General features: G+C 43.0%; 1 protein-coding gene across 1 annotated transcript in view; it reads left to right on the forward strand.

Annotated features, from left to right (window-relative positions):
* ANOS1 (anosmin 1) overlaps positions 1-24,921 on the forward strand; it is a 479,614-nt gene that overhangs the window by 416,821 nt on the left and 37,872 nt on the right. The window contains exon 10 of the mRNA XM_086934322.1: positions 20,491-20,579. Coding sequence (XP_086790448.1) covers positions 20,491-20,579 — 89 coding nt within the window. The remainder of the gene's footprint in view (positions 1-20,490; positions 20,580-24,921) is intronic.

The raw sequence follows: 24,921 nt of genomic DNA on the forward strand, positions 1-24,921 counted from the left end.
CTGCAATTATCCATATGCCGGTTTTTAGCAACCTCCACCCTGCCCCTCCCCTTCCCCGCCCTCCTGCCCCACCGTAACTCCCTCCACGGGCCGTCGCTGGTACTACTGCCAGGAAGACGAAGATGTCCAGTGGAATCCAAGCCTGGATTCAAGGTGAGAGGAACCTGAAAGCAGAGGGGACAGAGGCTGGGTCACGTCAGGTGACTAGGGGCTCGGTAGTCGAATGCCCACCGATGTCGGGTGCTTCAGGTGCGAAGAAGGGATGCTTGACTCTGCAGCCACGGGGACCAGGAGATGTTGAGGACAACCAGGATCCAGAGGTGAGCTTTCCCATGAAGGTTGTTGAGTGCTGAGGGGTCGTTGTCTGGCTAGAGCAACAACAAGCCTTGGCAAATGCAACCCATGCAGGCAGAGCAAACAGGTTACTGCGTGGACCAGCAATGTCCTGGGTACTCTCGAAGCGCTGGGGAGTCAGGGCATGTCTGGAGCAATCAGGTAAGCCCAAGAACAAACAAGGTGACCCTCGCCAGGTCCCACCGGCCACCGGACCAGGGATCACGAGGAGCCCTCAAGCGAATTTACAAAGCACCAGCCCACAGAGCACTCGGGGAGTGAAGGCCGGATATCTTCAGTGTAAATACTGCTCGGGGTCTGGACTACATGGAGTCCAATGCACAAGCTCACTAAAAACCATATGCAATTGCAAATGTACGCGGTGCACAGGGGATCGGGTTGCACGGCCCCCACGAGGGATAATGGTCTCAGGATCGCTGAGAGGTCAGATCTACCTCGGAGACATTCGGGTACCCACCACCTGTGTTGCTGAAATCTTGGGAGTCCGCAGGAGCTCAGGAGAAGCAAGCCGGTCAGATTCACTTAGGTGCTTGCTGCTGCAGGGGAGTAACTCCTTTACTCCAAGGGAGATTCTTCAGTCGTGCAATCGTTGTGCAGGCAGTCGAAGTGCTTGGTTTCTTCTTAGCAGAATCTTGTCCTGGTAAAATCCAAAGTCCTGTAGCCAGGTAACCCACCTTATACCCATGGGAAGGGGTTGGGAAGATTCTAGGGACACTCCTAGAGGAGGGGCAGGACAGAGGGGTTTGACACTGGTTTGAGCTGGACTATGCACAGGGACACCAAATGTGCCCCCAGTGCAGACTTTCTGCCACTTTCAGAGTGCACCCACCCAGCCCCAATACACCAAATCCTGTCTGGGAGGTGGTTACACCTCCCTGTGACAGGATGCCTATTGTGCTGCCTTCCTCTGCTCGAGCTCGGCTCAGCAGCAGGAGAGCAGAATTGTGTCTGTGGCTGGCAGCGTCCATTTTGTGCTGCCCGTGTGGAGAAAGCTGGTACCGGGTAGACCGGTGACCCACAGTTGTGGTTCTAGAAGGGTGGAATCATACCTCCCAAACCAGTTACTGGTGTGGAGGTATGATTCCAAGGTGTTTGACACCAAACACGACTTGTTTCTAAGCAGCCATTTTAAAGTTAGCATTTACCGCAAGGTTATAATGCACTTAGACCTATATGTCTGGCTGCATCACAGAAAACCCCGGAGAATGGTCTTCAAAGGATGCAGAGGGCCCCTACTCATGCAGGGGCACCCTCTCACGTAAAATTGAGCACCCTGCCTTCAGGATTGATAAGGCCTGCCATAGGAGTGTAGTGATTTAGATAGATCTAGTGAACCTATATCTCAGTAAGTGGTGCAAGCACCAGCTTACACAGGCTGCTGTAGCAGACCTGTTATGTAATTTTGAATGGCCTCTCATGGGTGCCATAATACCTGGTCCAGCCCTTGGGAGGCCTCTTGGGTACCTATGCCCTGGGTACATTGTGTACCATATACTAGGGATTGATAATAGTATCCCAGTATCCAATCTGGAGTGTACCTAAAGGACATACATAGCAATTTAAGGGAGAAAGCAGATAGACTGGGGTCCTGGATATCAGGATCCTAGTCAGACTAGTCCAAAAACAGTGATACATCAGCAAAAAGTGGGGGAACCATAAGAAGCAGAACCTACTTTCCTACAGAAAACAAGAGGGGGGCTAAAAAAGAAAGCCACCAGTAGGGTGAAAAAAGAGAGTGGGTAGTATATGTAGACATCTATGGTGGAAAAAAATGCTATTGGAACATGCAGGGAACTCCAGAGTGGGGAAAAACGTGGGCTCTGGACAAGCAGCCATCATTTGGTGAAAGAAAGTATTTTGACACACAACACCTCTGGTGTGAAGCACCCTAAGGATGCCTGAAGGTTATGATACCTCTTTCACCCCGGAGGAGACTACCTCTCCCAGTTTGAACAAAGGTTTGAATATGCAGACCAATAGGGGACGAAGAAAGAATGAAATTTGCAGCCACCATTGAGAGGGGACATCTATCTGCAGGCCGCAAAATACGACTGCATCTGCAGATAGCTCAAAGGCAAAAGTGACTGGGGAGAATGAAAATACTTAAGGGTGAAACGAAGAGTCGACAATTATATGTAAATGAAATGAAACATGAATCTGTCTCGGAGGTGAGGGGGATTTTGGAACGAGCATCCTCCACATCTGAGAAAAAAAAACCAACATTCAGGGTCAGAATGGGTTGGGATGGAGGATTAAAACCTACTGCCTCTTCTAGAGTGAAAACAGGAGGAGCTGAACCATACATTGGGCGGCAGTGGGTGGGTGGCCACATTTCGGAAATCAAGCAGGAGATAGTACCTGGGCTTCTGTAACACAAGATGAAGGAGGGCGAAACCTACTGCCACCCCCGGAGTGAAACAGTGACAAATACAAGTTTGCTGCATTTTTCTTCAAGTATTTGAGCTGTTGGCACCCCACCCATTCAGGCTGCTTTGCAAACTGAAAATAATCTCTCACTACATGCCAATAGACCCAAGTCACTGGGGAAAACACATTCTCCTGCTGTTTAAAAGAAAAAAGAAAATCCCACTTTCCTCTTCTCAATTGTTGTCATTTACGCACATGTTGAAGGAGACCTATACTGCCTAAGCATTTAATATATGTTTCGGTAGGGGATATTGACAGCTTCTTTGATATCATGCCTTTCACTTGTTTCTCTTGTCTATTGAGTTCGCCAATAGTGTTCAGCGGATCGGTGAATATAAAGTATACATTAAAGGACTAGCAATATACATGTCTTAAGGCAAGGCATTATTTGTGATTCTTGAGTGACTGAGTTTATTTATTGGTTTCAGAGTCTTTTTTCCTCTTGCCCCCCTGCTCTCTTTGAGGGTCTGGGCGTCTGTGGTTCCTTTGAAAATGACCCGCGCTCCACGCAGACATTCCTCATTCTGTGTAAACCTGTGCCACCTCAATTTGTGACACATGGTCACATTTCAAGATGGCATAGGCCTTTGGTCCTTGTTTATCAACTAGACTAGCTACGCCTTTCAAGGAAAAGTACATTTAGCATTTTCGTTCAGTGTTTCTACCAGAGTGCTGCTGAAAGCAAAAACAAGCAAAAAAAGATTAATATATGAACAATAAACACCATACTGGGAACAACTTGCAATGTTGTATGGTGAAGCGGATATGGAAAGAGTAGTAGCACAAAGTATAATAACCAAGATCTCTGCTCACGGTTGGATTATTCAGGTAAAGAGCTGCTTCGGGGTCGAGTAGCAGATTAAAAGTAATCAGATTAAAAACGTGTGGAAGCAATTTTAACACATGTTTTATTAAAGCCGTTTCTGATGTAAAGGGAAATGTGTTTATCGGCAAGTGGTGTGCGGGAGAGTGGCAGTAGATGAGGGAGACATATCGGGTAATGCGAGGGATCACAGGAATTGCAATTAAAGGATTTCCATCAGTCGGTGCATTAGTTCAAGGCAGAAAACAGAAGGGGAATCTTGTTTATGCAAGGAGTGAATTCAGAGCATGTTGTACTTTATTCAATTGAATATTCTGACTATAATGTGAACAATACAGCACGGAATCACAAGAGCAGCTGTGCAGGCCGAAGACAGCAAACACATGTGGCAGTGGAAGATGGAGCAGACAATAACACAAAGAAAACAAAACATGCACCAAATTCAGGCAAACAGTGTCAGACATTTGACCTCAGTCTCGGAATGCACAGCAAACATGAGGCGATAAGAACAGGACTAAGCGTTTCAATTGCTTTTCAAGAAAGAAGATAGTAGTCCCCAAGACACATGCTAAAATGGTGAACCCTGCTCTTGGGGATGGCTAAACACAGCAAGAGGCATGGCAAATGCATGCCATGGACAAATGAGAAGAATAGGAGAGCAACAATAGAGTCCACAAATGTGAAGCCCATGGGCAGGCTCTAAGCCCACAAAGTAGATACAGCATGTCTCGAAGAGACAGCGCAAGGGCTGTCTATCTGAGGCCTAAAACTGAATGCCTTTTTTTGTAATTCTGAAATGTGCTGGAAACAGAGATTTTAATTGGATCAAAACTAGTCAAGACACTTACTTGGTGCTCCACAAATGATAGATATTTACAGAAATCCGACTTTCACACATTATAATTTGTGTGTGGTATAGCTTTGCCAGTAAAACTGTCTGTGCAAATTTAGTGCCCAATGGAAAAATTACTGTCTCTAAATGACCAAAGGAAGCTTTAGTTACAATAACAAATCGCCACGTCTCATGTCCAGGAAAGGTAGGTGGATAGCGAAGTTTTTTTTCCTATTAAGTGAGCTGTGCTTCTAAAATGTTTGGGAATCACTGCTCTAAAATTTCACAGATGTAGGCCTTTCACTGTGGCCCCAGAGCTTTGGGGTGCATCTTCTAATTGGCATTTTTGCTTTTTTCATTTTACTACTTCTGTCACACTCATGCAGACAGAGTTGATGAGTATATTCCTGACAAGTGTTTTACAGCCATTAACTGCTATGGGCACAAACACTAGAAATATGACACTCTTCTATGAATATGCATTTTGGGGGTCTGATATTCAACACATGTTATGTAAGGAATAATAAATGCTGGGAAATTATATAGCAGCCATTACTGAGAAACATTTGAGATGCAGCTATATTACCAATGTTAGTAGATTTCTACTGATATTCTCCTAAACCAAATAAATCATTACATTACCATCATTTCGCCGTGAAAATTGCCCATGGAATTTTGGCACCATGGTGCAGTTTTAAAATTTGCACTGGTTCAAAGCAAACTAACATTTGCTCATGTAATTGCACAGATTGACTCATTTTTTCATTTGGATATTGGGCTTGTAAAAATATATGGGCTTCATTTATTATTAATCTGATCGAAAAATGAGGTCACAATTTGCATACCAAATTTATGTCACTACTAAATTATTTTGTGAACCTATCTATGTATGAATAGGTTGGTTCACAAAATAAGGAATAAAAGTGTGTAACAATCCAAACTAAAACTTGAATATTAGTGAGATAGGTTGCAAACAGTGCCTCACTCTGATTGGAGGCCATCACAATGATGGTGGACTGCTGGATCAGCAGACAAACATGTCTGTGATTGTGTTTAAATAAAGCAAACTTTTTTTGTATGTAGCCCATTATGCTTAAATGTTTAAGAGTTGGCAGTGGTCTGGTGAACCACTGTTTAGTCCCCTTCACATTTTTTTAACATTCAAATATAGAAAGGGACTCCAAGGACCACATCCCTTTTGGGAATGGGTTACCATCTTCATTGAGGTGTTGGTAACTGTGGAAAAAAAACACATGGATACACAGTATATTGGTTTATTTTTGGGAGAGATGCCTACAACACACCCCTTTCAAATACGGAATCAGTATCCATTTCTAAACTAATTTAGTGATTTGGAAACACTTTTACGAAAAACGAAATGTGTTTAGTACATATGAAAAAGGGACTTAGCATTTGCAAACCCTCTGGTTGACCAATTTGGAGAGTTTGCAAATACTAAAACCTTTTCTCCCATAATTCAGTTAACAATGCCCACCTGTTCTGCAAGGGTGTCTCTCTATTATTCTTCTTACTCATACTTTGCCACCCAAACAATACCTCCTCTGGTTGTAGGTACAAAAATTGGCTCACAGAAAAGTTTCACTACCAAGCCTAGCATTTGAATGTGTTCATTACATCAGCTGCCAGGCATGTGTTAACAAATCCCTCTTTCTGCTGAGAGATGAGAATCTTGGGTAAATGCCAGCTTTTCATATCGCCCACAGAGCACTGCGGATAGTCACAGGGTGGTCGGCATTTGCCTGTCACTCATATTTCAGGCATCAAGAATGAAACAGTAGAGAAGGGAAGGGAGCTTCCATGTTGAGCAATTCTTTCCCTTCGGCGTTCTATTGAAGGGACTTTTGCGAGGGGGCGCTGGCACAACGAAACATTGTGAGATGTTTGAAGTTGAGAAAGGAGTAACTTGTGTCTCGGAGAAGGTGCCAAATTGTTTTTCTTGAGGGAGAGTGCAATCAAAACAGATGTACCACCCACACCAACAAACATATTGGGCGGACAATGTCTATGGTAAATATTGCAGACTAAATCGCGTAGGAGAGTTCAGGCTAGGACATATTTTTTACCTTCTTTTGTAAACGTGGCATTTTTGCGGTAAAATTATTCACTTTTGCCTGCTAGTATTCCATTTGTTTAATTCGTTATCTGTCAGTTAGTCTTCTTTCCGATTTCAATAACAACATGGAACGTCTTCAGCGACTGACTTTCATGTTTTCTCTATTTTGAATGATGTCATAAAAACTCGAGTTGGTTTGTGAGAAATAAAGATGATGGGGCAGATTTATGTTAACTGGCGCATCCCGAGGGATGCGCCAGTTAACATGCGCCACAGCTACGCCACCCATGGTGCGCCGCATTTATAATGCGGCGCACCATGGTGCAAAAACGGCACAGATGCGTGACGCATCTGTGCCGGAAATGCGGCGCATTGCTGGAGTTGCGTCGCAAGCGCGACGCAGCTCCAGCAAGGCTCGGGGGTGCCCCATCTACACAATGTTGCATCAAGACCTACGCCTGCTTCAAGCAGGCGCAGGGTTTTGACGCAGCATTGGCCAGAAAGTGACTTAGTGAAATCTCATAGATTTCACTCAGCCACTTTCAGGAGCCGTCCCTGCGCAGGAACGCCCCCCCCCTGCGCAGGAACGCCTCCTTATGGCGCAGGGCTTTACAACGTGACGCATCTCCTAGATGCGTCACGTTGTAAATAGGGCGCATTGTTTGCGCCGCAGTTGCGTCAAATAAAGTGACGCAATTGCGGCGCAAGGGCATCATAAATCTGCCCCGATGTATCTGAGAGGGGGGGATTCTCTTCAAGCTTTAAACTGCATTTATGAAAGGACAGTCGTTACCATCGTCAACCTATATGAGCTTCAAGGACTTAAAATGGCCATTGGTTCGACTCCAGTTGTTGGGAGGTTGGGACCGATACCGTGAAATGTAGCTAGTATTTACCGAGTTCCTGTGGCTGGAGCTTTGTGGGCGGGAATGACAAAAAAGAAGTAAAGTTTGCACAAAGGGAACTTAGGGGCAGATTTACAATAACTGGCGCATCCCCAGGGATGCGCCAGTTATTGTGCACCGCAGCTCCGCCACCCATGGTGCGCCGCATTTACAATGCGGTGCACCATGGGGCAAAAACGGCACAGATGCGTGACGCATCTGTGCCGTAAAGGTGGCGCATTGCTGGAGTTGCGTCGCAAGTGCGACGCAGCTCCAGCAAGGCTCTGGGGTGCCCTATCTGTCCAATGCTGCGTCAAGCCTTACGCCTGCTTCAAGCAGGCGCAGGGTTTTGACGCAGCATTGGCCTAAAAGTGACTGAGCGAAATCTTGTAGATTTCACTCAGCCACTTTTGCGAGGCACACCTGCCCCGGAACGCCCACCCTGCGCCGGAACGCCCACATGTGGCGCAGGGCTTTACAACGACACACATCTGCCTAGATGCGTCACGTTGTAAATGGGTCGCAAGGTTGCGCCACGTTTACGCCGCCGTTGCGTGACGCAAATGTGGCGCAAGTCCAACATAAATCTGCCACTTAGGCCGGACGTATTCCAGTATCCGTTACTGTGCCAGCATCTCTAGATGGTTACAGATTCTACTTTAGAATAATCTTGTCGCTAGCAGGCACACATTTTCTTGCACCAACTCGAAAAAAGAGAATTTTGTTCTGCAGTGAGATGCTGTGCACTTTGATATTTAACCATTCCGTTGGTATGGTCTAGAAAATCTAGTTGGTAACATCTTGGTACCATAATATTGTAGCAGACATATCACTGACTGAAATATCGACTAGTAACTATGTATAGTTAAGTATATGATTAAAATACTTAATTCTCCATGTATGCACCTTAACAATACATATGTGTCAAAATTCGTTGAGGTGGAGCAAAGAATAGTAAATCTTTGTTATTTATAAATACTTACCTAGTTGATATTATGGTCATCAATATGTTATGATATTATGATAGCAAGATAATAAAAACTCGATTTCGGATATATAGTCGTAGTGCTTATTCATAAGAAAGGAAGACAGAGTAGAAGACATTGGGTGTCATACTCTCCAGATGGTTATTGTAGAGGCCAGCGGTGTCACTGGACCGGAGGGAGGGGTCATGATGGCCACTGGGATGGAGTGAGTATGCCTGAGCCTGTGTCAAATTACAAACACAGTGGGGGAACCTTAGGTAGTCACAACTGGGGTAAGCTTATACCATTCAATAGACTCCAGCAGCTTACCAAGGGTGGTGTAAACTCCAAATTTGCAACAAAAGGAACATAGTTTGCACAAATGCCAGATACAACTTCACTTGCTTCAGTATAAAACTGACAGTGTGCCTCCATTTCCCAAAGAAATGTACACTAGACAAATGAATGAATGAATCACAGTGTGGTCCCACGCAAACTGTTAAATTAGCAAATAATTCCTGCAGAGCAGCTGATCGAACGGACTTCCCTTTAAAAGGGAAGGCAAGACAAAGTGACACCATTTTGAAGGGGTAACATAGCATACCGAATGAAGTGGCAGATGTGTTTAGGGCATCATACTGGATAGTTGAAAAGGCAAAAACGTCAAAATAAATGGACTGACATATAGGCAGTAACAGTGAAGGAAATTAGGGGCATATTACCAACAACTAGCGATATTTATCACTATGTTGGCTTAGCGGGAATATTCCTATCGCCGCCCGTCTCCTTTTTTTATCGCTGAGAAACCTTGCTATTATCAAGGTTTATCTCAGAAGCGATAAAAAACGGGCGAAATGCGTGAATATCGCTGTCAAAACAGAGATATTCAGGCATTACCGTGACAATGCTCTTAGCCATGTTATCCACCTCTCATTGGATAACATGGCTAAGAACTGGTCAGGGCAGGCGTTAGCTTTTGGAGATATTCGCGCTTAGCCGAATATTTCCAAAACTACGCCTGTGTTGATCATAGGCGATAGCGATTGCAGCAACTGTTTTCAGTCGCTGACATTTTGGCACGCCCACTTTGCATGTCATTAGCGATAATTATCGCTGACATGCAAAGCGGGGACCAAAATCCCCGCTATCGCCTACAAGCTATCGCTAACTGGTGTTAGCGACAGCTTGGTAATAGGGCGATAAAATTATCGCCGCTTTAGGGGGAAAAAGTCCTGCTAAAAGCGGAGATAATGGCCCTTGGTAATATGCCCCTTAGTTCGAAACATCCTTGATCACTTCGAACATTTGATAGGTGGTGGATGGCCTTCACCAAAGAAGCAATGGCACTATCCTGTGACCACAACAACCTTGAATGAGAAAGAAGCCCATATTGCCTCTGTTGTTGACACACTCACACGGGTCAAGACCGAGAAGCTTGCACCACTATTGTGGTGGTTTTGTAACCTAATTCGACTATGAAGCAGCCTGGCAACACAGCTCTCCAATGGTAAATTACAACTTCCCTGATTGTTAGAAATTATGCTAACAAATAGTTTCTAACTAACTGTGAATTATATCAGTGGGCAATGAAGTAATGCATTACGAATAAAAAACATATAATTGTGATAAATATTGTGCCAGTGTTGTGTTTTTCTCCTTTTCAGCAAATATTAACACCTTTGCTGCGGCGGCTATTCCGACGCAGCGCTAAGGGGCGGGGGGCCGCGCGGCGCGCCCATGCTGGTGACGGAACCGCTCCGTCACCAGCCTCGGTTGAGCTGTGCTCATGACGGAGCGGTTCCGTCATGGCCCCGCCCGCTCAATAGAATGCACAGCGCAGGCGCGAAATCAGCGCCTCGCAGGCGCGTCGGGTGGGCCATGACGGAACCGCTCCTTCATCAGCACAGCGCTACCGCGGCTGATGATGGAGCGGTTCCATCATCAGCACAGAAGTGGTTAAGACAACTGCAGCACAAAGCTCCAATAATGTTACCAAAACGTCAACATCGTACATACACAAGAAGCACGTATTGATAATTTAAAAATCTGAACAGTTAAGTATGAAACAGCTGACACCTTGTTGATAGGAAAGCTCATAACTGGCTAACTGTGTAAATCATAAATTCAGTATAATAATAGTTCCTTGATTTTTATACTTTGTGATTCTACCACATTGTGCTGTGAATCACATACTTTTGTTATACAAATCAATGATATTCGTATTATCTGAACTTTGAAAAGTGACAGGCCAATCTGACCTGATTGAACTCGCACCTGCAACTTGAAGGTTTTATTCCTCGAAATATAAAGATAAGCACACTGAGCTATCATATGCATTGAACTGAAAAAAATCATATTGTGCTTTTCTGCCCCTTTATAGACCATAAACTTTGTAGTGTCTCCTATAAGTGACAAGACTCTATGTAGGTCAGAGGTAATGATCAACCAGGCATTTGTTTCTTGCCCAGCCCGGCTCCGCCCACAAAACTGCCTCAAAATGGAAAAAGAAAATGGTAATAACATCGCATTATCACTTTATTTTTCCTTTTTTGCTGTGCTGAAAGGCAGTGGGGTGCTGCTCCTCTGCCTTAGCGAAGGAGCTGCCACTGAGAGCACATCTCCCAATCAAATCAGTCCTGTTGGTGAGATTGTGACCTCTGCCAGACCAGGGAAATGTAGTACTGAGTGAGTGTTATTGGCCTTTGCCTCAACAGGAGGGGGAATATGTGCGGTATTGGTGTCTAATAGTGATTTGCAGGCAGTGGTTTCATACTTTTGCTGCAACTGGAATTAATGAATGATCTGAGGCTGTGCAGGTTGAGAATGTATGGATTAAACAGTCAATTACTTTGGAGGCATAGTGTAGACACGTTTAAACGTTAATCAACCCAGCAAGAATCTGTGGGAAAGGCTGGGGGTCATCTCAATCTATTTTCTACCACTAAATCAAAACCCCTTCTTACAGCATTTGATATTTGATATTTATTAATTTATAAAGCGCTAGAACCACTCCGTCAGGGGTATCTTCGCGCTATAGCTACTACAGCCAACCAGGAATAGAAGCGAATCAGAACAGTGAGGTGCCTTCTAAACTTCAAGTAGTCTGGGCATTGGCGCAGATGGCTGGGAAGTTGGTTGCAATAATAAGGGGCAAGGTGGGATAAAGCTTTACCACTCACGCAAGATTTTTTATAGCGTGGAGTGAGAAGTAGAGATTTAGACCCTGATCGAAGGGACCTATGTGGCAGATATTTGGTAAATTGATCTGATAGATAACTGGGACCTAGGCCATTTAAAGATTTGTGAAGAATGCAGCATATCTTAAATCTGATCCACTTCCACACCGGAAGCCAATGCAATTGTTGCAGAAGAGGGAGGGAGGCCATTTGGGGAGGAGCGTTGGAGACCAAACGAGCCGCTGTGTTTTGGACTACTTGCAGTCTATTTAAGGAGACTTCATTGGCTGATATCAGCAGGGCATTGCAGTAGTCCAGGTGGCTTAACACTAGAGCCTGGATTAGAGTTTTCCGAGGGGTTAAAGGGAATACTCTTCGGAGAAGTCTTAGTACGTGAAAGCATGCCCCAACAGTAGTTGTGACATGTTCCTTCAATGTAAGTTTCTGTTCCATACAGACTCCCAGGTTTTTAACCACCTGTTTCAGAATTGGTCCAGAGCATAGCTCCTCTGGCCACCATCTTGGGGACCACCTCAGTGCTGCATCTCCAAACATCATGATCCCAGATATTCCCGTATTAAGTTGGAGGAAGTTATCCCTCATCCAGCCAGCGATGACCGTCATACCCTCCTAAAACGTGGACTGAACATTGGGGTTGTTTTTATCAAAGGAAGGTAGAAGCTGAGTATCATCAGCATAAGAGATTGGGCTAAATCCTAAATGCCTCAGTAATCCTGCTAGGGGAGTAACATATATGTTGAATAATGTGGGGTTTAAACAAGAGCCCTGAGGTACTCCCTTTGTCAGTCTTGTGGCTTTCAAGCGGAAAGGGCCCAAGTTAATTTCATGAGTTCTATCAGACAAGAAATTCGATAGCCATTTTAGAGCATTCCCTTGGAGGCTAATTTCCCTGAATCTCTTGAGCAGAGTCTGATGGGAAATTGTGTTGAAGGCTGCAGATACGTCAAGCAGCACAATAAGCACTGCTTGTCCATTGTCCAATACCATTCTGATGTTATCAGTAACTGCAACTAAAGCCGACTGCTGTGTCTGGGTCGAAAGCCCGACTAAGATGGATCGAGGCAGTTCGAGGTTTTGACAAATTCAGACAGATGTTTATTAATATGTTTTTCTAAGATCTTGCTCTGGAGAGGAAGCAGCGAGATAGGGCGGTAGTTGGATAAATCCTCCATGGGCGCTTAAAATTTTTTCGAATGGAAATTATTTGTGCCTCCTTCCACTCGTCGGGAAGACAGCCTTCTTTCGTGAAGCAATTGAGGATAGAGCAAATGGGGGCAGCGAATTGTTTGGAGAGAAGGAAGGTAGTCTTAGCGGGGATAATATCTAGCTGAGAACAAGATTATACTATCTCCAGTAGTAACTCTACATCTTCGGGCTTGAGTACAGGAAAGTTATCCAATGTCTGAGCATTCAATTTGGTCGTTGGATAGTCTATCTTGGTGTCTTGCTGGGTACTACCAGCCGAAATAATTTTATTATAAATAAATTCAATTTTCTGAGTGAAATGATTAGCTAAATTGTCACATAAGGCTTGGGATGGAGCTTCTTCATTGTTGTACGCCTTAGGATTAGTAAAAGATTTTAAGATCTGGTAGAGGGTATACTAGGGTATTCCCTGCCTATTCAAGTTGCCGCGCAATGTGAGTTTTACAAGCGTTTTTTATATTTTTATGTTGTTGAACCAGCGCCTGTTTATATCTTTCTTGGTCCTGTATATCGTTTGAGTGGCACCAGTATTGTTCCAGTTTTTTGCAGCGACTCTTTTCTGCTGGTAGATATGGGGAAAACAACACTGTCTGGGGGCGTCTGATAAGACGCGGGCACTGTTTCAAGGGGGCTAAGTGATTAATGGTGGTTTTCATATTGGAATTAAAACAGACCAGGCACTCCTCCACACTTTCTAAGTCAGGGTTCTGAGGTGTTGACAGTATACCCTGGAAATGATAGGACGCGGGTTTATGCACCGCCTGTGTCACTATTTTAAAAGGGTGTATAGACAAAATATCGACTGGACATAATATCGAGTTTTAAATATAGACTGGACATAATATCGACTGGACATAATATCGACTACAAAAATATCGTTTTTCAGGTAAGTGAAGTAATATCGACTGTATAAAATATAGATAGCAAAAATATCGAATTTTTAATAATATATAATATTTTATAGTGTATTTTTATGTAATAATATGTGTGAATAGTGTGTATTAATGTTATAAAATATTTTATTAAATGATTTTTGTTTTTATAATAATTGCGTAATGTAATTCTGTAGCGGGTTGTGGGTTTATAGGGGAATAGGGTGGGAAGTAATTTAATAATAATTAATTAATTAATATATGTTTGTTAATATTTTTAATTAATAATTAATTGATAATTAATTAATATTAATTAGTTAATTAATTAATATAATTTTGAACATATTTTGTATTAGTAATTAATTGTTAATTAATTATTTGTAATTAGTTAATTACATTAATTAGAGTAAATTTTTAATATATTTAATTTTGTGTTATTTTTAAGTAATTAATTTGGAAAAAATAATATTAATTATTAAAATAATTACAGCTAATGTTCTAATATATTTACTTTATTGTTATTGTTAATTAATAATTAATTGGTAATTAAATAATATTGATACATTTTGTGTAAAGGAGCATTTTTAGGGTTCAGGGTCAGTTTTCAGTTTTAGGGTAAAGGGGTATTTTTGGGGTTCAGGGTCAGTTTTCAGTTTTAGGGTAAAGGGGTATTTTTGGGGTTCAGGGTCAGTTTTCAGTTTTTGGGTAAAGGGGCATTTTTAGGGTTCAGGGTCAGTTTTCAGTTCATGGGTAAAGGGGTATTTTTAGGGTTCAGGGTCAGTTTTCAGTTCATGGGTAAAGGGGCATTTTTAGGGTTCAGGGTCAGTTTTCAGTTCTTGGGTAAAGGGGTATTTTTAGGGTTCAGGGTCAGTTTTCAGTTTTTGGGTAAAGGGGCATTTTTAGGGTTCAGGGTCAGTTTTGGGTTTTTGGGTAAAGGGTTATTTTTAGGGTTCAGGGTCAGTTTGGGGTTTTTGGGTAAAGGGGTATTTTTAGGGTTCAGGGTCAACTAATAAGATTGTAAAAAATTATTTTTATTATTTTCATTTATTATTTAATTATTATAATTTAATTTAAGTAGTTTTAAGTATATTTTAGTAATTTAAATTTAATATTAATTTAATTTAACACTGTTTTTAATAATGTATATATGTTTTACATCTATATTATTGTTAACGATATTTTGTACTCAATATTTTTGTACTTACCTGTTTGTAGATACAAACTCGATATTTTGACTGTCGATATTTTGTCCACGATATTCTGGCAAGTCGATATTGTGTCCGTCGATATTATTTCAGTGATCCGCTTAAAAGATAATCTTTTAGCTATTTGTTTATTTTCATTTTGAAGTGAGTAGCTTGAAAATGAATGGGCGAGAAAGAGATGGGTAAGAGAGATGACAGAAAACTTGTCCTAATAATGTAAATTCTGCAGGGGGGCTCCTCCACTAAGGCAGAGGAGCGTCGCCCCACTGCACTCAGAGCAGGAAAATAAAATAACATCATTTTATTTTTCATAGGTACGGGGCTGGGTTAGGGCGGGCGAGGATGGAGGCACAGGGAGAGGAGATGTTCATGCACTTAAGCACGCATGACTATTTGGCCGGCCGTCTGGGGCGGGCTAAACAGTCATGAGCACTTTGCATGTTCTCCACCAGGTTGTAATGTACAGCCTGGCATGGAAAATGCACAGGCTCTCTGTCCTCGTCTAAGCCCTGAACCACCGTGCTCAGACCAATCAAAACCCTGCATTGCAGTGTTGTGATTTGCTTAGAGAAGCCTGTGTGCTTCCTGCTTCCGGGACTCGCTGGAGACGTGGAGAGACGACAGTGAAGAGACGGCGGCTATAAGTAGCTAAGTGTTTTGTTTTTATTGCTCTACCGCCATCCCCCCGCTCACCGCCCCCGTTCCCTGCCAGCCGCTACTGAACTTCTGTACTATTTGTGAGAGCATAATTATGAAGATATGCATTAATTATAATTCAGTGCCAAATTATGGATCTAGTTTATGGAATGTACATGGCTGCTTCTTAGTCCAAGGGAGAGCTAAAATAGCGATGAGTAGCGGATTGAGGTGGACTGTAACCAGGTGCTCAGTGGTTTGCAGATGAAAGCCAAATCAGATACCTCCATGTGTATCAGGGGTGTGAACACGAAGGGTGAGGCAATTTAACATTCCAACAGAGGCTTTTTAAGGTTTCACAACTTTGTAACGTCTGGAAGCTGCAAAAGTTGTTAAAATTGCACAACTTTGCCTGCAAGCAAATTTTACACTGAAAAAATGCTTTTGCAGGAGACTTTTCGGAAAGAGCTGTTTTATTGAAGAATACTTAATGAAAAAAGTATTTTATCGCCCCCCCCATAAAAATCAGAACTTCTAACCTACCTTTAAAAAGGTGTCATGTTTGTGAAGTTGGTCAAATTATAAACAAATAAGTCCAAGAGAAAAGCTGAAACTTGCTCCAAACATCTTATTAGAATCAAAAGGATGGCAAGCAGATGTGGCTGTATTGGAAACGTTGGGTAATGTATGGGTGAAGAGATCGTAGGTCTACCCCTTGGGGAATCTACAGCTTTTAGATAAAAACAGATCATGCAGCCAAGTATAGTTTCATACCAATATTCCAAACAATCTTTAGTCAAACGAAACATGGACGAAAAACTCTTAAACCAAGAACCTGGACCAATTTCTATCCTCTCCTGAGAAATCAGCCCAACTCTAGAGCCTCCATCGAAGTGTTTAAGACGCCCCATTTCAAATGGGCTTGTTTAACTCATAGCGAACCCAGCGGCGGCTCCTCCGCTATGGCGGAGGATCATTGCCCCTCCGCTTGAGTGCCAGGCAGCAGACAGAAATTGGAAAAATAAAATGATAATAAATACATTTTATTATCATTTTTTTTCTTTCTGCTGCAGGCATCCAAGTCTGGGCGGCGCCATGAGGAGTTCAGGTGGAGTACTGCACACTGTAAAGTGCGCATGAGGGTTTGTCCGGCTGTTTAATACCGTCCAAACTGTCATGCGCACTTTGATCTCTCTCCACCCGAGCTGTGTTAAACAGCTGGGTGGAGTAGAGGCACAGGCTCCTAGGCCCCGAGTGTGTGTTAAAGAAGCCCGCTAAGGCCGATCATGGGGCTGCTCTCATGAGAGCAGCGTCTTGATTGGCGTCTAGGAGCCTGCGCAGTGGGCAGGGACCCCGAGAAGCAGAATCCCTAAACAGTAGCCGGCAGCACAGCAGCAGGTAAGTATTTGCTTTACATTTATTTACTATATTCCCCCCGGCCCCACCCCCCCCCCCCCCCCCACCCCCTTCACCCTGCCCTACCACTTGTTAAGAAAGTGAGCTGCTACTGGGAGAAACTCATTGGACACCCCCAAAACAAAAACAGACTAGAGCACATCAGTACTCAGCGAGTTCGGTGACAAGAACCCAGCTTCTAATTCCACACCAGGGGTAGGACTCCTAAAACATCTGTCGGATCTATATCACTGCACCATCGGCTTGTACCACCTATAACTTTGAAGAATTAGGACTGACCAAAAGCGACATGTGGGCACTGCATAAAATTCCTTTAATTAATAAATAAATGAATCTCCAGGCTTCTCCTTGCTCTTTCATGGTGTGTGGTTTCAGGAACACAATGAATATATTAGCATATGTGTTATCAAGCAGACATTTTCCATGTAAGCCTTTCTTTCCCTCAAATGTCTAATCACGCTTTCAATTTTTAACCAAATGCCATTTGTGCGAGCTTCAGAGCCTATTTATTTTCCCTTTAACATGTAATCCCTCTTTTCTTCTTCCAAATTGCTCAAAGCAACCCGCTGCCACATCAGCCTTAAAACCTTCAAAGGAGGCCCCTTTATCCCTGCAAACCACGAACCTGCACTTGGCATGCGCAGCTCGAGCGTATTAAGTTAATTACTAATGAGAGATGTGTAATTTCACATCTAGGGTACATTGATAGATGAATAATAAATCCAAGGGAATGACAAACTGCATCTCCACCAAAGCAACGAGTTTCCTGTCTTAATTCCCCATTGCTTAAATATTTATGGGCGCTTTTTGCTGCGGTTGCGGAATACAGAATTCCCATACAGCATGGGTCGCGACGAGCAATTATGAGCAGCGCTGCCTCTCAGCCATGCAATCAGAGGATCTGAGACTCCCCACATCAAAGGGCGCAGAGAAAGCAGGGGGTACACTGAAAAATATACATTTTTAATTTGCCGTAGAAATGTGAATACCAGGGTGCCATGGACCCTAGCAGGTGATGGATTCGGGAACAAGTATCCAACAATATTTCTGTCCTATGTGGCTGCATCTGTGTCTTGTTTTTGTCTGTCAGATTCCTTCTGACAGTGGTGAGTTTTTGGATACCGAGGCAGTAGCCTCATACTCCACATTCATTTCGAATTATTTAGTCGCTGTTTAGGTTGTCTTATTGATGTGTGATGCTTTGTCACAGTTGAGGTTGTATCACATGGTCAGCTCAGTGATGGGTTCCTATGTGGCTCAGTGTCGCTTTACAACATGTATTTTGAAGATGCACTTCTCTATTGAGGCAACATGGGTTGCATTATTATTCTCTATGGTAAAGTTCCAAGGTTGTTAGATTTAGAGATGATGAACACTTTGGGATCGATTCAAAAAGCCTATTTTCGGATGCTTGCCTCCACAAAGCAGAAGGAAAAGAAGTGCCTTTTGCACATATGCAAATTCACTAAATACATTTGCGTACCTGCTAGATGTGATTCACACGTGCACATTTTTCTAAGCGTGATCATTTGAATCCGATGCCCAATTTTGTACTTGAAAGCAAGGCCGATATGCTGGCATCGTTTCAGCCTCACAAATGGGTATTGTTCCTGCACACTTCCCCTTCCTGATTCGAGCCATGACCTGTTGCAGGACTAACACCCAGGGGAAACAAACTGCCCTATGCCTGCAATTCAAGTGACATTGCACCACAGGCTTGAGCACTGGTGTACTGAATTACATTTCCACTCCTAATTTAAGGGTTGTAATGTAATTTGTTCAACTTCCCTGAACTGGCCTTTAAGTATCATGCAGGAAAATGTGCTCCATGACCCACAGTGCTACAGGAGTGGTGCGCCAACAGACATCACTGTGTATCATGGTAAGCAGTGAATAGTAAAGCACCGTCAGTCTTACGCCTGCTGTGAGGCAGGCGCAAGATTTTGACGCAACGGCGTCCTAAAAGTGACGCAGTGAAATCTCATAGATTGCGTCAATACGCCCCCCTTGCATACATTATACCTGGCGCAGGTATAATGTGGCGCAGGGGTTTACAAAGTGACGCATCTACCTAGATGCGTCACTTTGTAAATATGGCACAACAAGGCGCATTTTTTACGCCACTGGTACGTCACAAAAAGTGACGCACCGGCGTCGTAAAAGTGACGCACAGCCTCATAAATGAGGCCCCCGGGCTTCAGGCTTGGTCCTTCACATACCTTACGCACGCAGCAGGTCCCAGTGACGTAGCGTGGATGGTCCCACGGGGACAGTTGACCTGGGCCAAAATTCCGCGGGGCGCAACATTTTAAAAGAAAAGAAATTGTACTACAATGTATTTATTTTAACATTTTGCACGAGGAAGTGCTAACGGTCCACGGGTTAGGAGGCGCAATACTTGCCTTGCCTGAGGTGCTGGCAGCCCATGCTACGCCGCTGGTGGGTCCCATTATGAATCAGTACCTGCTTTGAGACCAAGAGCACAAGGACATCTGCGAGTGACAAAATGCTCACTACAAATATGCAACGGCCTCCTTGTGAATCGACCCTAAAAGTCTTCTGTGTTGCTTTTGTCAAAAGAAAGAAATTGTATGGTAAAATCATTTTGTACTCACAGAATCTTATAGTGTCTATGGAATGACCATGGGTTGCACATTTATTTGTACATGCTATCTTAGTCCCTCAGTGTAGATTTATCAATGTCTTGTTGCTGCTCCGAAACCCAGTGTTAGGTGTGGGACGGTACCCAGTAGTATGTTAATGCCGACTATTGTGATCACTTTAAAAAAAAAAAGATTTTTAATAATGAGGTATAGCCACGCCTAGCTTTGCAGTTTTCTTGATGCTAATGGCTCACTAAAGTTAACACTATACATTCATATGTCCTGCCTTCCAGAGGGTAACCACCGATCTAAGTAGAGTTCGATGGATTAACCTGGAAGACAAAGTATGGCACTGCAAAAGGTTTTGCTTATTACATTTAGGGCCTTTCAGGTCTTTATATTTGTGGGCAATTTCATTCTGGATTTAACCATATTTTATTTGGAATCTGTGAGAAAACATTTGCAATTAGTCTATTTCCGTATATATTTGATACATGTCACAACTACATGAATGACTGATGAGTTGTAATGCTGTAAGTACTCATATATTGTAGAAAAGTATATGCGCATGAAAACAAGCTTTGGTATCTACACACGTGCAGCGCCATCCAAGCTCCATTAGCAAAGGTTCTTCATTATTTTAGACCCCTAACTAGTCAATCCGAGACACTGGCCCTGTATTTATGACCTACAGAATCAATCAAAATGTACATATTTTCCTTTTTTATTCATACTTCTAAATAAATACCGGATGGGGAATAGCTACCTTTATGTCTATATTTAGCTGCAAAAATCAATAAAATGGGAAAACTGGGAGCCTTAGCATGAATTTAAGAAGAGCTTGTCAGTGGTGAAGCTTGGAGCATACAGAGGAGATGCTATTATTACCTTTTTCTGTATCAATTGAACATATCTTCATCAGAATGCTGCAGAAAGCATCAGCAATAGATTCTGATATTCACACCCCATTTACCTTCTTCTTCTTTATTTGCTTAGATACCAATGGAGGGAGGTACCACGTTCAGTGGTTCCCAGAATCCTGTGCGAACAATGAGACCAAAGGAATTGAGAAAGCCCTGACACATGTAAGTTGCGAATTCTTACTACTGTAAATGCAGCCGTGCCAGAAGATTGGACATATAGGCGGTGATCTGGTTCATTTGTGATGCACAAACGATATGCAAATGTGTGGTATCTTGCAGTTGTATAGGGCGCAATTGTCACAAGCGTGGTATTCTTTACACTGTAACTATCCGAAGTGCTTACAAGTCGACCTACCTGTTTGGTTAGTGATATGTTTAGTGTTAGTATGATCCGCGTAGGAAGAGGTGGGTGTTGTGCATGATGTCCTGGCTTGTTTGGTCAATTCGCAGTGAATGTGATGCTGATGATATGAGTGTTGATGTTTGTAGCGGTGTATGAGTTGATGTGCGTGCATTTCATGTGTTTGCACTATGCAGGACATGGACATAATCGATTTTCTTTGTTGTTCAGTATCCAAAAGCATCATCCTCGTTTGGTATTTTAAACTTCTTAAGAAAGTAAAGCATAGGGTATTTTTAGTCTTTTGAGTTCACTTTGTGTAGAAGTTACACGCGTCGTTCATAGCACAAGTGTAAAATGCAAACCAGTGCCTCCAAAATGTAGTCAAATGTAAGATATAAAATTGTTGGATGTTTGCGTTCCCTCAGTTGTCATCTCCCGTCAGTGGGATTTTCTGGTACATGATTGTATTTTATTCATTTTATTTAATGTGTGGTCATCAGACCCTTATGAACTTGTGGTACTTTTGATGAGAGGGCAAACGGTGGAATAGAGACATTTAGGTTGGAACTAGTCAGAAAAAATATTTCATTATCTAGATTCATTCTTTTGACTGCTCAGTGCCAGCAGACATCAGCAGACACTTACCCAGTGGCTGCTCCTCCGCTAAGGGAGAGGAGCGTCACCCCACTACCTTTTAGCGGTGAAATAAAGGAAATATAAAATGACAATAACTCAACAAAATTATCATTTTATCTTGTCCTGCTGCTGCAGCTCTGCAAGGCGGGGCTGCTCTGACGACAGGAGCAGGGGGAGTGGTGAGCACACTTTGTAAGTTACCTTAAATGTTTGGCCGGCTGTCTCGGTCCAGCCAAACATTCATGCGCACTTTGTATGTTCTCCACCCAGACTGTATTGCAGTCTGGGTGGAGAACATGTCCGGGGTCCCACTGCCTGTCTGAGCACTGACCTACGATGCTCTGACCAATCACAACACTGCAATGCAGTTTTCTGATTGGGGATGGGGAGCCTAGGTATGCTTCCTGTTGCAGCCGGAAAGGGGGGCTACGGAGGAAAAACGCGGAAAGGAAGCATCAAGAAGGTGCATTTAAAAAAAAAAAAATTTACAACTGCTTTCCCATGCGTCCCCCAGCACCATCCTGCCCCCGACACCCCACCCCGATCCGTGCCGGCCACCACTGCCATTATCAATAATTAACTTTGATGGAAGTCAGTCACTCTTGAAGAGTGCAGATGTTAACTAGATGAACCCATATTAGAAATAGAACTGGGAAAAGTTAAACTACAAGTTCCAGAAGTTCTCATTGCTAAAAAAAAAGTGAACTGGCTGAAGATTATCCTGTTAACGTGGGACATTTTGGCAACTATTAACCCAGACAAAAAAAGATTCTGAGGTTGGCCAAAAGGCTTTATGCAAGTGTAAGTGTGAAACATATTTGCATAGGCTTAACCCCTTTGCAGCGGGGGTAAATCCCCCGCTGTGCTGGGGGGCGCGCACAGCGCCCCCATACTAAATGAGGCACAGTGCTCGTGTGCTCATGACGAGCTGAGCTCGCCATGACCACACCCGTTCCTGTGGAACATTCAGCACAGCAGGGGAATTATCCCCGCGTGTGAGCGTTCCACAGCTCATGACGAGCTCAACTCGTCATGAGCACCGGAGCACCGTGCCTCATGACGAGCTGAGCTCGTCATGAGCATGGATTGCGTTAAGAGTCGTATGAATAGACCCGCCTTCTGGTCGGATGTGTGCTAGGGAGGTCAGACTTGGGGGGTGGGGGGGGGAGAATTTACTGCACAAATGCTGCTTGGGGACGATTATTGCAAGGGACTGTTGACAAACTGCTGTGGTCTCTGGCTTTCCCTAAGATTACCACCAGAGGTCTCATAAGACTAGAGCCTTCTTGGGCTCGAGGTGTCCCAATATGCAAAATAGCAAAAGCTGATAGGTTATCACGACAGGGTCAGGTTTGTGCTTAAATCCTGCGAAACAAGTTAAAAACCTACAGCATTGAGGGAAAAAAACAAAAGAATGGTATTTGTATACAATACACGAATAAGGTATAGAATTAAATCTTGATGACGAATTATACTTTTGCGGTGTAAAATAGCTTTGCATACATTTCAATGCAAATACTGCATAGGAGGATGAATGATTTGCTAAACAGCCAACAAGATACGGTGAGATAGAAATACTCCTCTGGGCAGAATCATAGCCCACTTTTTGTAGATTTTAAAGGATTGCTAACAGTACATATTGCAGGCATCTGTACTGTCGTGCCAGGCCTAAAAAATGATAAACTGGAATGAAGCCCAGAGTAATTACGAGTGGCAGAGATTACTTCAAGCACTAGACCTACCGCTTTTTATTTTTTTATCGTTCATAGTTTTTGTGCCAGCATTTTATTTTAAGCTGACTCCAATTTGTGTAAAAAACACATCAATGTTGCATCCAGGTTTCCTGAAATAAATATCTCACGCCATTGGCAAAAGCTCCTGGCTATGCTCTTTTAAATTTTACTGCGCATAATTTTCATCTCTCCATTCCTTGCTCTTCTCGAATAAACATGGCAGCCAAACTGATGCCGCGTTGCTTGCTCGGGTGCATTTTGCAAATCAGTAGCAAGGAATCCAAGCAAACCAGAAGCCTGGGCCGGAATCTCATTATCTGCTTGTGTATTTTATCCTCATCGGTGCTTTACAACATACATGAAGGCGAGCTTCATTGCTTCACTTCGGTTGGTGTCAGTATTTTCAAACTATGTAAATGGTTGTCTAAACACATCACAGTATTGAATCCACATTGGAAGCCACAGGATCGCAAAAAGCTGCCCATCCAATCAGAAACAGTGTAAATATGTGGTTCCTTTCAAAATCCAACTCTTTACAAAACAAACAAATATATAAGTGTACACATTTGTGCTCAGTAAACATGTTTCTCTCTTCCTAACTAGCTAGACTACTAGCTTGTCCACGAATTGAACTCTGTATTTTTTTTTCTTGTTACTCAGCGCGAAAGGGATGATATCATGGGTATGCAGCCAGAAGCCTATAGCGCTTCACACGCTCAACAGCAGAATGAGCCATGTACATTATGTGACAATCATGAGTTCATTAAGGAGAATGGTCTTTTGTTTGCAAACACACTTGCAAATACCTTTCTGAAAAAACATCTTGGGTCTTATTTTGATCTATAGCAGACATCCATTGGACAGAAAACCAGAGGTAGCAAATGTTTTTGAGCATTGAGTCTTTTGTTATCCACCTCACCTGGGGCGTTGGTAGTTGTACAGCTGAGACTAACCCCCAGATTCATCAAGAACACATTTTGCGATTCCTTAATAGCGAAAAATACCGATTCGTTATTAAGGAATAGCAAAATGCTATTCATCAAGAAATGTCTTAAAAAATAGCGATTTCTAATAATTCCTTAAATGCGACTCGCAAATTGCGAGTCGCAATTAAGGAATATCTCCCCATTCATTCCTAGGAATGAATGGGAAGACATTCTCAATTTGCTAATCGCAATTAGCGATTCGCAAATTGAGATTGCGATTTCAAGGGTGCAGGGGTGTCCAAAGGACACCCTGTTGCACCCCTGAAATTGATGTGTGCACATATGTTGCGCACACACATGCCCTTAGGGCATGTGTGTGTGCAATATGAAACTATGAAAAATGCACTTTAGTGCATTTTTCAAAGTTTTTGCTATTTACCACGTAGTTAGACTTAGCGGTAAATAGCGGCCCCATATTGCGAATTCGCAATTTTTAAATGGTTCGTGAATTGCATTTACTGAATCTCAAATTAAGATTCCTTAAATGCAATTAATCGCAATTTAGCGATTTCTAAATGTGCGATTTTTGCATTTGGGATGATGAATCCCAAATGCAAAAATAGCGCACACAAAGGGCCAGATTCTCAGAATCTCGCCCTTTGCGAGCCGATTTCGGCTTGATGAATCTACCTGTAAGTGTCCTCTCATAGCTCTGGTGAAGCTCCCTGTCCGAAGCGAGGTGAGGTGGAAGATGGCCTGATAGAGCTGGCTTGATGAAAGAGAAATGTCCATAATTATTCTTGGTGAATCTCACCTCGGTTGATTGCAAAACCAAAAGTTGGACAACCCTGCAGGTACCAAGGAAA

Source organism: Lissotriton vulgaris, chromosome 8 (assembly GCF_964263255.1).
Source record: "Lissotriton vulgaris chromosome 8, aLisVul1.2, whole genome shotgun sequence".
Lineage (NCBI taxonomy): Eukaryota > Metazoa > Chordata > Amphibia > Caudata > Salamandridae > Lissotriton > Lissotriton vulgaris.